This window comes from Argopecten irradians, chromosome 1 (genome assembly GCF_041381155.1).
Source record: "Argopecten irradians isolate NY chromosome 1, Ai_NY, whole genome shotgun sequence".
In the NCBI taxonomy this organism is placed as follows: Eukaryota; Metazoa; Mollusca; class Bivalvia; order Pectinida; family Pectinidae; genus Argopecten; species Argopecten irradians.
This window is the reverse complement of record NC_091134.1, coordinates 33,128,624-33,147,308: the sequence shown is the minus strand read 5'-3', so window position 1 is coordinate 33,147,308 and position 18,685 is coordinate 33,128,624. Positions and strand designations below refer to the sequence as shown.

Genomic DNA, 18,685 nt, shown 5'->3' with positions numbered 1-18,685 from the left:
CAAAAAAAAATCACTTCGTGTGATTTGAGGATTACATATTAAGTAATTCGGTCCCAAAGGAAATATATTTTCGGAAATGATGTCATTTATTTCGTGCCTCGTTATAGTGACTCGTTATAGTTTCACTTTATCAACTTCGGCAAGTGTCGGCCATGTGATTGGTGTCAACAATATGTAGCATGTCATGTAGCCTACATACAAATATCTGAAGCTTCATCATATTCCATGTATATATAATCTGACTCGTTTACATGCAAAATTGAAAACACCGGAACATGGCTAGTAATCAAAGCAAAGCTAGTCGGACATTACGGAGACGAAAAAGGAACAGAAAATCACTTCATTCACAGATTCCTTGTCTTGATGAGGAATACATTGCCTTGGGACAATGGATGAAAAGAAATAAATTTAGACAACAGCGACCATTTCTAAGCGCGGCCACATTTAAAAGTAAATTCTATTGATAGTCAATCACTTATAAATCCTTGTTATAGTAAATTAATTATTAGAATTATTTGTTTTAATATCAAATGTATGGCTACAAATTTGTTGTACTCTAGCTACATATATATAATATGAATTTAAGGCAAAGCCTCAGAAGAGCGCAGCTACATGTAAAAGATTATAACATAATAACTTTACATTGTCTATATTTTTCTACGAGATTAACAATGAAATATTTCACTGACATGCACATACTATTGATAGTTAGAAAAAATTAAAAAATAATCCAAATGGAATAGTTCAATATACTTTAATCTTGTTTTTATCAGATGCAGAGAAAACTTGGCATCATGCCATGCTATCAAAAATACGTGCGAATCTGTGCCATCATCTTTGGTGTCAGGTTTTGTGACGTCACTGCTAACGGTGCCGTGTGCTTGAGAACATGCACATTATATATTGGACCAGTACATTTATTGCATTGTTCTTGAATTGTATATGTGTGATTTAAAAATACTTACAGTAATTTTAAAGCGTATACTGATAACACATTTAGTCAAGTACAGAAATTTCAGCAGCGCAGAGAGCTGCGCTCTTATTAATACCTGATATGTCTTTATATTTAGAACACTTGGAGACTGTACATATTAAATCATATATGTAACTAAGATAGGCTATAAATCAGAAACACATAAAGCGTATTCATAACCAAAATGATCTCATTAAACTGTAGCTGTAGGAGTAGGGACAATTATATGTACACACAATTAACTATATGTACAACAGTTTTAAATTTATAACACTTTAAGTCAATTTTTCCCTTAAATTAATTATGCTGGAATATAAGAGAATGTTAAATATTTCAGCAATAAGCCCATTTAAAGATGCTCCACCGCCGACAAATGGTATTTTTTCACTATCAAAAACAGGAGCAGGCCATTTATTATTTTTCTTCAGTTACAAAATTTACTTACTTTACACCATTACCGTCATTGAGAAGTTTGAGTTTCTAATTTTACTCCATGATACAAATATGAAAAATAATTAATTGCATCCCAAAAAAATCTGTGGCACTATATCCTTTATGGAATAAAGTACTGATTGCACATGTACTAATATCTGTTTCTTGCACGATTTCAAATTTTAGTATATCATATATAAAGCCATTGTAACTTCTAAGCTTATGTATATTGATTACCAGTACATAGATATACATGATTTTATTTGACACAGCTACAGGTCGAGGTTTGATGACACATCATGCCATCCATGCTGGAAATACAATAGTGTCTATACCAAAACATCTCCTCATCACCCCACATACAGTTCTGACAAGTCTTCAACAACACATAACAAAGTAAGTATGATGATAACAGTTTACTGTTTTGGTCTTTAGAAGCTAATTGTTTCTTCTCTGTAATCACTCATTAGTTACATAGATTCTTCATTCAATGAAAAATGTACACATTTATCATGTATCAATTTAACTGACCATAATATAGCTGGTAATGCATGTATACAGTATATATATTATGGGTTTATCTTTGGCAATAAAACAACTTTATTTCCTTTTAGGCCTCAATTGAAATATTGTTAAAAATTGAAATATTGTTTGTTTGCCTTAAACCTATATACCTACCCACTTGAGAACCCCTGAAATAGTGATTTTGTTTGTTCTTATATATATTGCCTTGCAAGAAGTCTGGAATTTGTTTGTCATGCCCTCAATATAGCTAAAGGGCAATTATTTTCACATTATCAAACAATTTATACCTATATACAATACAATATCACAACACAATTTTACAATCAGACAAATATTAATAGAAACCGCTGTGCACATCATAGAGCGAGATTACACTATTGATTGTCATATATAACCCTTAGGGGCAAGACATTGTGGTCAATTGGATGATTTATAAAATAACTCCCAAAGGCTTTGAAGCCTGAAAATAAAATCACAACCCAAAGGCTTTGAAGCCTGACAATAAAATCACAACCCAAAGGCTTTGAAGCCTGACAATAAAATCATAACCCAAAGGATTTGAAGCCTGACAATAAAATCACAACCCAAAGGCTTTGAAGCCTGACAATAAAATCATAACCCAAAGGATTTGAAGCCTGACAATAAAATCACAACCCAAAGGCTTTGAAGCCTGACAATAAAATCATAACCCAAAGGATTTGAAGCCTGACAATAAAATCACAACCCAAAGGCTTTGAAGCCTGACAATAAAATCACAACCCAAAGGATTTGAAGCCTGACAATAAAATCACAACCCAAAGGCTTTGAAGCCTGACAATAAAATCATAACCCACAGGATTTGACCATGCTATGGTCATGGGTCCTTGATGACATCCTATTAATCCATGATGTCATGTAATTGTTTTGACCAAACTTCTCATGGCTGGTTATAAAATAAAACCATTGACAAATCAGGGAATAGTGTATGTCAATCAGTATCACGGACAGAATTCCACACTACACTTTTACAAAAAGATGCTTTTATATTGTTTTCCTTTCTTTTTCAGATGGGACAAACAGTTATCATCTCAACAAGCCATGTCCATTTTCCTTATAGCTGAAAGGAAAAAACAAAAATCATCCTTTTGGTTTCCATACATAAACATTTTACCAAAGACATATAATACACCTGCCTTTTTTTCCGAGACTGAACTGAATCTCTTGCCACACAATGTAAAGTCGAGAGCTTTAACAGAGATTTCCAAAGTGCACACAGCCTATAAATTATCTGCAAACTGTGTAAGAGATGTCTGGCCAGAGTTAGATTTTACATTAAATGACTTTTTGTGGGCATGGTATTCTGTTAATACCCGATCTGTTTTCTATAAACACGAGATGTGTGAAGAATTCGTTGATGACAAGAACTACATAGCTCTGGCTCCATTTCTGGATCTGCTTAACCATTCGTATTGCGCTAATGTAAGAACTTGTTTCATATCACAGGGTTACCTGCCCTTGCGGGTATTTGTCATGTATTTACATGCACAACATCCTTATTTTCACCAAAAAACAACCCGAATATTGTTTACAAAATAATAGCGCCACAATTGATACCCACACGCACAGGCATATAACTCTGTAATATGCAAAGATGGAATTGTCCTATGAACTGAAAAATTGTATTACACAAATGTATCTGAGATAGACAAAAAGGTATTTCAAAGCAAATACCCATTAAAGACTTGAAGTCTGTTATCATGAACTATACCGCTTGATTGTTTGTTAATGTAAAGTTGAGTTTAGTTATACAAGTAAATGATTATCACATGTTGAACAGTTTGAACTTTGGTATGTGGTGAAAATACTTCCTAAACTTTGATATCACCTTAAAGTTAGCAAAGCCAGAAAATAGGACAAAATCTTGTACCACATGACATCTGATAACGCTGTGTGCAGGACTAATGTTTCGTTTGGTGATGGAATCAGCAGGAAGATTACAAAGAATTGCATTCCATCACTACTGGAGATACTAGATCCGCACAAACGTTTCTGGTATCATGTGGTACGTGAATTTATCCTATTATAAAGGTAAAATCTTAAAACCCATTTATTTTAAATTATTCACTTGAATCTCTTAACTCCTGGGAAAATAAAAATATATCAACAAGTAATATAGATCAATAGGTAAAGCAAGAAAGAAATCAAAACAAAAAACAACATGATACACTATAAATCTTGTGTGATAAAATTTACAAAACTGATGTAAGAATCTTGGTTTGATTTTCAGATAACTGCATCATTCAATAAGAAAAGTAACTGTTATGAGATCCAAACTGAGGACACGTACAGGAAATACGATGAGGTGTTCATATCATACGGTAACCATGACAACACACACTTGTTAGTGGAGTACGGCTTTGTTCTGCCCAACAATCCTAATGATGTTATAGAATTTAGTTTTGGTAAGTTGGGGTTTGAAATGTTCTTGAATTTTCTCTGATGCTCCATTTAATATATTGTGTAAGATCCTAATGAGGATCATGGTAAGATTTTAAAAGAAGAAGCAAATTAAACTGCCACCCAGCATACTTGGTAACATATATTTCTTTAACTCATTATCAAATGTTAGCAAAGAGAAAAAATCAATCTTTAATACTAGTTCATGAATATTAAGGAATAGATCATGATCAAATCATTAAATACTTAGATACGGGTACATGGATAAAATTCATATGATTATTCATGAGCTAGTGATATTCATGAGCTCATGAAAACCACGTCATAGGGATAGAAAAAATGAAGAACATAAATTATCAAGTGATGACAAGAAGTCTGGTTGATCTTCCATCTTTATCTTTCATAGAATCTGTATTGGAAGTCACCGTTAAGATGAAACTCTCACATCTGAAAGAGAAAAGATCTCTTTTACAGACAGGTGAATATGATAGGTGAGTAAATGTTTGTGAGTTTAAAGTTTTATATGCTCAAACCTGTTTATAAAGACCAGACAAGGGAAAAGGGAAAGGTCGTTTATATAGCCAAGTGGTCTTTATACATATGGTAAATTAATTATATTATAAATGACAATGTGGGACCCTAATTAAGCAGGTGGTTTTTATACAGAGGTGGTCACTAAGACAGGTTTTACTGCATATAGTATAAATTTCATAATGATAAATAAGGAAGAGCTATTTCATTTTCAGTTACAATGTAGTTATGGAACAGAAGTATTTAACATGACAAGTCCCTGTTAGTTTAAATTGGCCATCAGACCCTACATAATTGATAAGATTTTATCAGCAAAGTTCTGATACTAGATTATATCCCCCTTGTGTGAAACATAATCTAGACTCGCACATGTCACAGGATAAAAAATAATCAAGCATTATGTGTAGTATGCTGTAATATTTGTTTGACATAAGCTGTCCATTGACGCCTATGATACTGGTGTATGTTTAGATAAGTTTGGTGTTATAACAGTTGTTTGTTGACACAACACTGGAGGGATTGTGGGATTGCTGTTTTTTAGTGCATAATGCTGATATACAGTGTACACATAATGTCAGAAAGGTTATCAAGGTTAACACCCTGTGTATTGGATGCTGTTGTTTATGTATAGGCATATGTCTGTCACTAGTAAATAATAGTTATTGGTTTAACCTTGTTTATAGAAAGCTGCAAAATTTGTTAAGCAAATTAAAAGGATACTGATATTAAGTCCTTCATTCATCAATGTATCGTGAACACAAGGTTAGCAGATTCAAAATTAGGGCATTGGTTCATCCGCCTGTAATCCCTGTTTACAGGTTCAACATGGGGTATACAGAATACGGTTGTTGATTCATTCATTTTTATAGAGGTTCAAGATGGGAGTATACAGAATAAGGTCATAGGTTCATTTGTCTTTACACAGATGTTCAAGGTGGGTGTATACAGAATAAGGTAATTGGGTTCATCCATCTGTATACAGATTCAAGGTGAGGGGTTTACAGAATTAGGTTGTTGGTTCATCCATCTGTACACAAGTTCAAGGTGAGGGGTTTACAGAATTAGGTTGTTGGTTCATCCGTCTGTACACAAGTTCAAGGTGAGGGGTATACAGAATTAGGTTGTTGGTTCATCCATCTGTACACAAGTTCAAGGTGAGGGGTTTACAGAATTAGGTCATATTGGTTCATCCATCTGTACACAAGTTCAAGGTGGGAGTATCCAGAATTAGGTTGTTGGTTCATCCATCTGTACACAAGTTATGTATGACACTAAATACATGTAGTTATGAGATAAGGGAGATAACTCCTATAGTTTTTTTTATCAATACATCCTATGAAGGTCATATCATTGATTTAGGTTATAGAACTTTCTAGAATATAATCATGTATAAACAAATATGTTTGTAAACATGTTGATTTTAAGTAGAGATCTAGAATGATCTATTTCCAGAAAGTTATGTGTGTTTACTTGTTTACTGTTTTTAGTTAGATATTTCTAGAAGTAGAAGGTTCTCCAATATTCTTAAATTACGGTTTAGCTATATATACTCCAGCTGTCCAAGGCTAATCAGAACTGTAATGAGACCTGTAATAAGACATATCAAGAATTGTACAGTGCCATATAAGATTCTATTGGGAGAGCTATTGTGACTTTATCTGTGGATTATTACAACACTTTGTGTGGATTTATTCATATTGCCTGGAACTTTACAAATCATCGGTGGACATTCAATTTCCTTGTGGATTTGTGATTATTGTTAATTTGAAACCTGGAAGGATCAAGGATTATACCAGGACATTCGCATACAGATAAGTAACACTTTAAATCATCGTACTAGTCTTGTACCACCACCAATTACTTTAGATATTGTAAAACCATCTCTGTATAATATTGTATATATAATCAAATTGTGTTTTGAATTTAGCTGCTGGTTTCTCCTTTCTGTTATTCGTTAATATAACAGAATTGGGGGCTCGTCCGGGATCGATATTTAATTTGTGAAATCTAACTTTGAAAAAATTAATTTAGAAATTGTCAAAAATTTGTGTACAAACTTTGAGTTTACATTTGAAACCAACAGCTAGATAAATATGACTACTATGCAGGTAGAACAGTTTGTTAAAGCGCCATCCCTGGAAGTTCTTTTGCAAGTTACTAAGAAGGATTTATTGTTATTGAGTAAACATTTAGGCCTAGCTATCAAAACTAATTTGAGGAAAGCTGAAATTCGGAATGTAATTATAAGATATTTTGTTGACAATGGCAAATTTGACTCTAGTGCATTAGATAGTATAGAGGAAACAGTCACTTCAGAAATCCAAATTAGACAAATGGAACTTGAACATGAAATGAAAATGAAACAAATAGAGAAAGAAATGAGAGAAAGAGAAATAGAAAAGGAGTTAAGAGAAAAAGAAATAGACAAAGAAAGAGAGTTAAGAGAAAAAGAAATAGACAAAGAAAGAGAGTTAAGAGAAAAAGAAATTGAGAGAGATCAGATGTTAGAGCTAGAGAAGCAGAAAATTCAAGCTGAAACAGAACTTAGAATGAAAGAATTAGAGCTAGCTTCTCAAGACAGTTCAAGTAATCTAACTTTTAGGGGTTTACAAGGAAACAGAGGTTTTGATGTCAGTAGAAACATTAGGTTAGTTCCTCCTTTTCAAGAGAAAGAAGTTGACAAGTATTTTCTGCATTTTGAGAAAATAGCTGATAGTATGAAATGGCCTGAAGACAAGCTTACAATGCTTCTTCAAAGTGTCTTGATAGGTAAAGCTAGAGACATTTATTCTTCTTTATCTGTAGATGACATTTCAAATTACCAAGTAGTCAAGAAAGCTATTTTGAAAGCTTATGAGTTAGTTCCTGAGGCTTACCGCCAGAAATTTCGAAACTCGAGAAAGAGAGATGAACAAACTCATGTAGAATTTGCCAGAGAAAAGGAACAATTATTTAATAGGTGGTGTGATTCTAAAGAAATTGATGAGGATTTCGGTAAATTGAGGCAATTATTGTTGATAGAGGAGTTTAAACGTTGTGTCCACACAAACATAAAAACTCATTTAGATGAGAGAAAAGTTGAAACACTTAGTGAAGCAGCTACAATGGCTGATGATTACGCTCTCACCCACAAAGGCTCATTTGTTAAAAACAGTTCTCAAGACAAAAACAGTACCACAGGTACTAGTAAATTTGGTCAGCCTAGGAACCCAACCTTTAGTGGCCCTTCTAACGACAAACCTAAATTAGGTGATAAGACTAAGTCTGATTCTAAAACAGATCATAGGGCAGGTGTGGGGTCTCCTTCTGGTCCTGTTTGTAATTACTGCAAGAAAGTAGGACATATTATGTCTGAATGTTATTCTCTCCAGCGTAAGGAGCAAAGGCGTAAACAGTCAGTTCCTTCTGTGTTAGCTATGTCAAAGCCTAGTCAGAAACTTAGTGATATTGTGGAAGATTCTAAAGTGTCTGTTGAGATTAAGAGCTCAGAGTCTGATAGTGTCTTGGAGAAGTACTCTCTCTTCATTTCTGAAGGTTTTGTTTCACTTACTAGTGATATTACCAACTTGAAACTTGTGAAGATTTTGCGAGATACTGGGGCTTCTCATTCTTTGATATTAGATGGCGTAGTGCCTTTGTCTTAGGAGACCTCATGTGGTAGTAGTGTTTTGCTTCAAGGTGTAGAGTTAGGTTTTGTTAATGTGCCTCTCCATTCTGTTTATTTAAAGTCAGACTTGGTTACTGGGCCTGTCACCATTGGTGTTAGACCGGAACTTCCCATAGAGGGCGTGTCGCTCATTTTAGGCAATGACTTGGCTGGAGAGAAAGTTAGGGTAGATCCCTTAGTGTCCAGTATCCCTGATAAAACAGATGATGCTGAGACTATTCAACAGGAATTTCCTGGTATTTTCCCTTCTTGTGCTGTAACTCGTTCAATGAGTAAGAAGGTTTCTGATGTTGCAGTAGTTGAGGATCATTATAGTCCAGGGTTAGGTGACACTTTCTTGGCTCATGATATAGAGGATATCGGGGGCAAGTGTGATCTTTTGAGCAATCCTGTAGACTTTGATAGTGATAGAGTTGTTCCTAACAAGGGTACTTCTTTGTCTGACATGATGAGTAAATCATCTTTGTCTAGAGAGGAGCTTATAGTAGAACAGGAGAAAGATCCTGAAATCTCCTTATTGTGTAATCGGGTTTTGAGTGAGGAAGAGGCTGAGAAAGTCCCGGTTTGTTACTTCCGTCAGTCAGGTGTGTTGATGCGCAAGTGGCGCCCCCCTGATGTGTCTCCCGAGGAAGACTGGAAGGTTGTCAATCAAATAGTTGTCCCACCGAGGTATAGGCAAGATATTCTAAGTTTGTCTCATGATGTACCTATGGCAGGGCATTTAGGTGTGACCAAGACTTATAACAGGATCTTAGATCACTTCTTTTGGCCCAAGTTGAAACGGGATGTGGCTGATTTTTGTAGGTCTTGTCATACTTGTCAGGTGGTAGGGAAACCTAATCAGAAAATCCCTGTTGCACCTTTGCACCCCATTCCAGCATTTGAGGAACCATTTAGTAGAGTCATTATAGACTGTGTAGGTCCTCTACCCAAAACTAAGTCTGGGAATGAGTATCTTTTAACTATTATGTGTGCTTCCACATGCTTTCCTGAAGCCATTCCACTCAGGAATATTAAAGCCCCTAACATAGTCAAGGCTTTGGTTAAATTCTTTACATTGGTTGGTCTTCCAAAAGCTGTCCAATCGGACCAAGGTTCGAATTTCATGTCTGGTATTTTTCAACAAGTCATGTACCAGCTCCAGATCAAGCAGTATAAGTCTAGTGCTTATCATCCAGAGTCTCAGGGTGCTTTAGAACGTTTTCATCAGACATTGAAGAATATGATGAGATCTTATTGTTTTGAAAACAAAAGAGATTGGGACGAAGGTATACACATGTTGTTGTTTGGCGTTAGAGAATCTGTACAAGAATCTCTTGGCTTTAGTCCCTTTGAACTTGTGTTTGGACATACTGTACGTGGTCCTTTGAAAATTTTGAAAGACAAAATTTTGGACGAAGATTCTAAAGTGAATCTCTTAGAGTATGTGTCTAACTTTAAGCAAAGGTTGACAAGGGCATGTGAACTGGCAAAAGAAAATTTGGCCGTTACTCAAACCAAAATGAAAACATGGTATGATAAAGATGCCCGTGCAAGAAGTTTTGATCCAGGTGACAAAATTTTGGCTCTATTACCAATACCGGGTCAGCCTTTGCAAGCTAGATATTTTGGACCTTATGTTGTTGAGAAAAAGGTCGATCATGTTAACTACATTGTACAAACTCCAGGGAGGCGCAAGAAAACTCAATTATGTCATGTTAATATGCTTAAGAAATATGTAGATAGAGAAGAGAGCAAGACCTCTCAACCTATTGCTACTTTGGCCTCTGTACCATCACAAAGTGAAAGTACAGCTGATATTTGTAAATTAGACTTAGATGGTGGTGTACAAGATGTAGGTTAGACTGTGGTGTTAAGTTAAGGAATTCAGATGTGCTCGCGAACTTGGACAAGAAACTATGTCATCTATCGGAAAAGGAACGCAATGAACTTAAAGATTTGATACTTGAGTATAAACATTTGTTTCCGGATACACCAGGCAAAACAGATGCTATCTATCACGACGTGGATGTAGGCGATGCGCCACCTGTCAAGCAACATCCTTACCGTGTCAATCCTTTGAAAGAAGAACACTTAAAGAAAGAAATTCAATACATGTTGGACAATGATATTATTGAACCAAGCAAAAGTGAATGGAGCTCTCCATGTGTTCTGGTGCCAAAGTCAGACAAGACATACCGGTTCTGTACTGACTTCAGAAAAGTAAACTCTGTCAGTAAAACAGACTCTTATCCAATTCCAAGGATTGACTCGTGTATTGACAAAGTTGGCAAAGCCAAGTACGTAAGCAAGTTTGACCTGTTGAAAGGATATTGGCAGGTGCCATTAACAGAAAGAGCTAAAGAAGTGTCGGCATTTGTAACCTCGCAAGGTTTGTACCAGTACAAAGTTATGCCATTTGGTATGAAGAATGCCCCGGCAACATTTCAACGTCTTCTTAACAGCGTGATATCAGACCTGGAAGGCTGTGATGGATGCATTGATGACGTCATCAACTACCACGACACGTGGGAAGACCATCTACGCGGGATTCGTGAATTCTTCGAAAGACTCACTACCATGAAATTGACTGTAAACTTATTGAAATGTGAATTTTGTCATGCAACTGTTGAATTTTTAGGCCATGTTGTAGGACAGGGGCAGGTTAAACCTGTTCAGGCCAAAGTAGAATCAATTATAGATTTTCCAGCTCCTGGAGGCAAGAGAGAGCTGATGAGGTTTCTTGGTATGGCTGGATACTACAGAAAATTTTGTCAAAATTTCTCTGTTATAGCAGCTCCACTTACTGCTTTGTTAAAGAAAAATGTCAAATTTGTCTGGTCAGACGAATGTAAGTCTGCCTTTGAGAAATTGAAAGCCATACTATCAAACTCACCAGTTCTGACTGCTCCAGATTTTAATAAACAGTTTAAACTGTTTGTTGACGCCAGCGATGTAGGTGTTGGTGCTGTTTTGATGCAAGAAGGTACTGAACAAATTGACCATCCAATTTGTTATTTCTCGAAAAAGTTTGACAAACACCAGAGAAATTATTCCACCATTGAGAAAGAATGTTTAGGGTTGATTTTGGCCTTGAACCAATTTGATGTGTATCTCTGCACTACAGTTGTGCCTGTGTTGGTCTTCACCGACCACAACCCTTTGACATTCATTGGGAAAATGAAAAACAAAAACCAAAGAATTCTCAGGTGGAGTTTGACTTTGCAAGAATACAATCTTGACATCAAACATATCAAAGGGAAAGACAATATTCTAGCAGATGCTTTATCAAGGATTTAAATATTACTTGATATGTCAAGAAAGTTTCCTTTTCAAGAAAACTTTCTTTTCTTTAAGGAGGGGTGTGTTATGTATGACACTAAATACATGTAGTTATGAGATAAGGGAGATAACTCCTATAGTTTTTTTTATCAATACATCCTATGAAGGTCATATCATTGATTTAGGTTATAGAACTTTCTAGAATATAATCATGTATAAACAAATATGTTTGTAAACATGTTGATTTTAAGTAGAGATCTAGAATGATCTATTTCCAGAAAGTTATGTGTGTTTACTTGTTTACTGTTTTTAGTTAGATATTTCTAGAAGTAGAAGGTTCTCCAATATTCTTAAATTACGGTTTAGCTATATATACTCCAGCTGTCCAAGGCTAATCAGAACTGTAATGAGACCTGTAATAAGACATATCAAGAATTGTACAGTGCCATATAAGATTCTATTGGGAGAGCTATTGTGACTTTATCTGTGGATTATTACAACACTTTGTGTGGATTTATTCATATTGCCTGGAACTTTACAAATCATCGGTGGACATTCAATTTCCTTGTGGATTTGTGATTATTGTTAATTTGAAACCTGGAAGGATCAAGGATTATACCAGGACATTCGCATACAGATAAGTAACACTTTAAATCATCGTACTAGTCTTGTACCACCACCAATTACTTTAGATATTGTAAACCATCTCTGTATAATATTGTATATATAATCAAATTGTGTTTTGAATTTAGCTGCTGGTTTCTCCTTTCTGTTATTCGTTAATGTAACAATACAGATTCAAGGTGAGGGGTTTACAGAATTAGGTCATATTGGTTCATCCATCTGTACACAAGTTCAAGGTGGGAGTATCCAGAATTAGGTTGTTGGTTCATCCATCTGTACACAGGTTCAAGGTGAGGGGTACACAGAATTAGGTTGTTAGTTCAGCCATCTGTACATAGAAGTTCAAGGTTGGGGTATACAGAATTAGGACACTGGTTCAGCCATCTTTACAGAGGTTCAAGGTGGGGATATACAGAATTAGGACACTGGTTCAGCCATCTTTACAGAGGTTCAAGGTGGGGGAATACAGAATTAGGTCATTGGTTCAGCCATCTCTACACAGAGGTTCAAGATGGGGTGTATACAGAATTTGGACATAGAGATTCAAGATTCATTGTTGTTTAGAATCAAATCAAAGCCTTGTCTAATTAGTACACTACGGTAAATGTTTTTTTCACTCTATCATTAGCTCTAATTAGTACACTATTGTAAATGGTATTTTCACTCTTTTATTAACTCACTTCCTTTATGTCAATGGTGTTTAGTCAAGCCATCAGTCTACCTAAGCTTGATAACATATGCACTATCAATTTTAGTAGAGGCAGTATTTGATAAGTTTCAAATATGTTATATGCAGAACATTTTATTTCGCTATGCTGTGGGAGGATTTGGGTAACTTTTGCAGCTGCATGCTTGTTTACATCAATTCATAATTAAAACAATTTTAGTGACATTTACATAGATCATATTATACAAATAAACATAACAACGTGAGCAGTGCTTGGTAAGTCACTATATTATTCTAGTCAATGAATACTGTGTAATCTAAACAAACAACTGCTTTAAATACACATGATAGCAAAGTCTATTTATATAGCAGCTTATTTCCTAACATGGAACAGTCATTCTGGACGCTGTCTTAGTCTGGATGTTTTATTAGTCCGGGCGCTGTATTAGCTGAATTTAGATTTGTGGTATATGAGCTCATTTGAACCCTTACCCTAGAAATAGCCTGTGTAACATTCCGATCTATCATGTGATCCGAATTCTTTTCCTCTGATTCACTGTTAGTACTGACAGAATGAACTAAGGGGAAGTAACACTGGTAGATCAGAATGATGTGTTAGTGTCAGCTATTAAGAACCATCATCCTTAGCTAAAAGGATAAGTGTACATAGATGTTTCAACTTTAACAAGAGGCCCATGGGCCTTAACGGCCGTCTGACTATTGGCACAATACAACATAGTCATTTAAAGATTTTAGCCATTTTGACCCCTGTGACCTTGAATGAAGGTCAAGGTTATTCATTTTAACAAACTTGGTAGCCCTTCATCCCAGCATATTGCAGGCCCGATATGAGTACCCTGGGCCTTCTGGTTCTTGAGAAGAAGTCGTTTAAAAATTTTGAACTTTTTTGACCCCTGTGACCTTGAATGAAAATCAAGGTCATTCCTTTGAACAAACTTGATAGCCCTTCATCCGAGCATATCAAGGGCCCAATATCAGGTCTCTAGCCCTTTTAGTTATTCACAAGAAGTTGTTTAAACAATTTTAACCTTTTTGACCCCTGCGACCTTGAATGAAGGTCAAGGTCATTCATTTGAACAAACTTGATAGCCCTTCATCCCAGCATGTCAAGGGCCCAATTTCAGGTCTCTAGGCCTCTTAGTTATTCACAAGAAGTCGTTTAAAGATTTTAGCCTTTTTGACCCCTGTGACCTTGAATGAATGTCAAGGTTATTTATTTGAACAAACCTGGTAGCCCTTCATCCCAGCATGTTGCAGGCCCGATATGAGTACCCTGGGCCTTCTAGTTCTTGAGAAGAAGTCGTTTAAAAGATTTTAACTTTTTTGACCCCTGTGACCTTGAATGAAGATCAAGGTCATTCCTTTGAACAAACTTGGTAGCCCTTCATCCCAGCATGTCAAGGGCCCAATATCAGGTCTCTAGGCCTCTTAGTTATTCACAAGAAGTTGTTTAAAGATTTTAGCCTATCTGACACCTGTGACCTAAAATGAAGGTCAAAGTCATTCATTTGAACAAACTTGGTAGCCCTTCATCCCAGCATGCTACAGGCCCTATATCAGTGCCCTTGGCCTTTCAGTTTTGAAAAGAAGTCGTTCAAAGATTTTACCCTATTTGACCCCTATGACCCATTGACCTTGAATGAAGATCAAGGTCATTCATTTGAACGAAATTGATAGCCCTTCAGTCCAGTATGTCAAGGGGCCAATATCAGGTCTCTAGGCCTCTTAGTTATTCACAAGAAGTTGTTTAAACGATTTTAATCTTTTTGACCCCTGCGACCTTGAATGAAGGTCAAGGTCATTCATTTGATCAAACTTGGTAGCCCTTCATCCAAGCATGTCAAGGGCCCAATTTCAGGTCTCTAGGCCTCTTGGTTATTCACAAGAAGTCGTTTAAAGATTTTAGCCTTTTTGACCGCTGTGACCTTGAATGATGGTCAAGGTCATTCATTTGAACAAACTTGGTAGCCCTTCATCCCATCATGCTACAGGCCAAATATCAGTACCCTGGGCCTTCTGGTTATTGAGAAGAAGTCATTTGAATTAAAAGTTTATGCACGGCAGACGGCGCATGGCGGACGGTGCACAGTGGACAGCGCACCACGACGGACGTTGCATGATGACAATAGGTCATCCTGCCCCTACAGGTCAGACGACCTAAAAACTAAATACACTATCTATAAAGCTATTTATTTTAGGCAAAAAAAATTTTGCGCAAACTCAACATTGCACAAGTTAGCCCGCAAATGAATTTTGGACATTTGCAATCATATGCCATAGCAAAACTGAAGGATCTGGGTGCAAAAACAAATGGGTCCTTTGTTTATCTTGACAGAAAGCTGTGTTGTTGTAAAGATGGTTTATCCTGGAACCTGCAGGTGGTACTACGAGTAATTATCTAAATATTCCTCCACAGAATCCATACTTTTTTCAGAACCACTGTGCTTCATACATGTATGAATGGCTGGCATAGAAGCTCCTTTCGCCTCTTCGTTTGTTATTCAAATAAAGTAAATGTTAAATGAGATGTGGATGTGTTTCATAAAGGATGTGAACAATCACAGTATATGGAATCCCATTGATATTTTATGTTTGTCTTGACAGGAAGCTGTGTTGTTGTAAAGATGGTTTATCCTGGAACCTGCAGGTGGCGCTAAGAGTTCTGTGTATGGATTGGACAGAACTGTGAGTAGAACATTCCACTTTGTACCATCAACCATCACATTGGAAAAGGGTTAAAAAAATATATGAGCAGTATTTTACGATTTTGTTCATGATAACAGTGTAATGTGTATTTTTTAAAGGTTATGCCCAATGAAGATATCAACCTACTGCGTCATAACAAAATAAGTCACAACTTGTCGTGAAAATGTAATAGTCATCTTTTGTGTGTAGTGTTATCACTAGTCAAGTTTGATTAAAAAATGTAACAAAGGGATTGCTTGGAATCCAAAATATAAGTTGTGGATGAAAAAAAAAAAAAAAAAAAAATTTAACCTCAACTCCTTCTTAAGAAGAGGGACATACCACTAATTACAGCGAATATGGTAACCAAAGAATAATATTCCAGAAGCACTATGATAAAGGCTAGCAATATTTCTTTATCTCCAGTTACTGTATATTGTACCATACATGTATTTTCATTATCTTGTAGGAAAAACTGGAAGACTGTGTTGCAGGGAGGATCTATTTCAGATTCTAACGAGCAGCTATCTAAAACCATGGCCTCGACATTAATAAAAACTTCCCTGGACAGATGTAGAGAGAACTTGACAAAAGTAACTGTGTATTAGTCATTACCATGATTACATACTGTACTTGTGTTGACTGGCGAGACATTTCTATACAGAGTAATGATATATATTCTTCATAGATGGTTTGCATCTTGAACCAAGTTTGAAACTTAATTGAAGAATGTTGCACTTGAATATATCAGAAATAAAGAAGTATTATTATAGCCTGAACAGTATAATAGATCATGGTGAAAATTGAAGTAAACAAGGAAAAGCTGATAAATTTTTTACCCGCTCGATCTCATTTTATGTCACTTTCATTGATATTTCATGCATGGAATGTTACCAACTTCATTTGAATGTATATCTTTGTTTTTTCAGTTTTTGGATTTACATTGTGACACGATGACAGAACACGAGAGACTAGCCTATGATTACATCTGTATAGAAAGGACGACCTTACAATCTGCACTAGTATGTGTCCAGTCATAACACAGTGGTGTCCAATGGGTGTACACTCTCTGTATCCAGACTGATGTGGTGCGGATACTATATTATACAATGTTTTGTAGTGGCTGTGACTGCGAGTCATGTTATTAATTAAATAATTTGATGACTTTCGACCAAATTTGCCTTGAGTTCTGTCCACAATTATTCTTTTACTCTAGATACCATCCACATTCAGAAAACCGGCATGTTCTTTTAAATTCCTTCCATTGTTAAAGGACTAAAAGCAAAATATACCAATTTTTGTGTCGTCTGCAACGCAAGGGCGACGCTTAGGTATCACTATGTTGGCGTTGGCGTCCGGGAAATGGTTTCCATGTGATAACTTAATTATTTATGGTCCGATTTCAACCAAATTTGGTATATTGCTTTATATCAATGAGATATCGTATAAGTTCGATAATGGTAAAAATCCGTCAATATTTCCAAGAGTTACGGGACTTTAAAATCTTCATAACAGATAAATTCATGGTTCCCGCTCGATAACTTTTATATTTATTGTCCGATTTCAACCAAATTTGATGTATTGCTTTATATCAATGAGATCTTACATGGGTTCGATACTAATCAAAATATGTCAATATTTGCAAGAGTTACGGGACTTTGAAATCGTCAAAACATGGCTTCTGCTCAATAACATTAGTATTTATTGTCCGATTTCAACTAAATTTGGTGTATTGCTTTATATCAATGAGATCTTAGATGGGTTCAATACCTGTCAAAATCCATAAATATTTGTAAGAGTAACAGGCCTTGATAACTTCACCTAATTATTTACAATATTTTCAACTGTAAATAACTATTTTTGTGATGCTGTGCAGGCGACACATCCACTTCCGTGTAAATAACTATTTTTGTGATGCTGTGCAGGCGACACATCCACTTCATTGGAAATCTTGTTAAGTTGTTATTAAGGCTATTAAAAGACCAGAAATGACTTGAAATATCTTTTGTTAACCATTTATTCTCTGACCATATACAACTAGCTTGTATAAACTCTCTCTAACTTCACAATACAGACACATATTACTGCAATTCTTTGATATAGTCATATATAGATATATATTATATAAAAAATCTGGATAAAACTAAGACCATTTGTACACTTTTTTACACAAATATACCGCCCAGGTATTGCACAAGAAGCAGAGTGAGCATGTCCCTGATTTTACTTTTGAATTACACATTCAACATTAATTACAATTTACATAACATCACAAAATTTATGTACCAATCATATATTAAGTATGCCACTTAAAGTTGTGGATTTTCTTACACTCAAGGATTCAATTTCACACATAATTTGAGAAAATGAAGAGAAGTCATAATGTCAGATTATTATAAATCTACTTTTGATAATAATATAAATCATCTAAAGAAAATGGAATATTTAAACTTTCTTAAAGTCATGCCCATTAAATAGACATGTAAAATATAGTAAGTAAAAATGTACAAATACAAATGTACGTTTCTTGAATGAAGTAAGATTTTCAGGAAAAAACCTACCTTTGAAGTAAAGAAAAGTCGGTCCAGTAGCTTTACGATCTTTACACATTTAAACGTATAAATCTTAGATGGTAAAAACATAAAAGATTTTAAAAATTATGATGACCAGTAACCATTCACTACATAAATATCAAAAACTACATAGTACTAACAACAGAAATTGAAACATGAAAAATTGCGAAAATTGACAATAATTTTAGCCATGATTCTTAGATTTAAGTTTTAAACAATATGAAGCACTGATAAAAATATTTTTGAAAGAAAAACAAACCACAGTTTTGCATGAATTTTGCAAAGTTTAC

General features: G+C 35.3%; 1 protein-coding gene across 1 annotated transcript; it reads left to right on the top strand.

The window, feature by feature from the left end:
- Positions 1-147: 147 nt before the first annotated feature.
- On the top strand, positions 148-17,821 carry LOC138324836 (SET domain-containing protein 4-like). The gene is made up of 8 exons (XM_069270021.1): positions 148-450; positions 1,678-1,801; positions 2,977-3,388; positions 4,197-4,371; positions 4,773-4,857; positions 15,742-15,822; positions 16,292-16,415; positions 16,752-17,821. The coding sequence occupies exons 1-8, from the start codon at positions 276-278 to the stop codon at positions 16,860-16,862; spliced, it is 1,287 nt and encodes a 428-aa protein (XP_069126122.1). The 5' UTR covers positions 148-275; the 3' UTR covers positions 16,863-17,821.
- Positions 17,822-18,685: the final 864 nt, after the last annotated feature.

Bases quoted from the DNA above. Each gene is read 5' to 3' on its own strand.
- LOC138324836 (XM_069270021.1), top strand. From the start codon at position 276: ATGGCTAGTAATCAAAGCAAAGCTAGTCGGACATTACGGAGACGAAAA. The intron at 3,389-4,196 runs GTAAGAACTTGT...TTTGATTTTCAG, and splicing joins ACCATTCGTATTGCGCTAAT to ATAACTGCATCATTCAATAA. The intron at 15,823-16,291 runs GTGAGTAGAACA...ATTATCTTGTAG, and splicing joins TGTATGGATTGGACAGAACT to GAAAAACTGGAAGACTGTGT.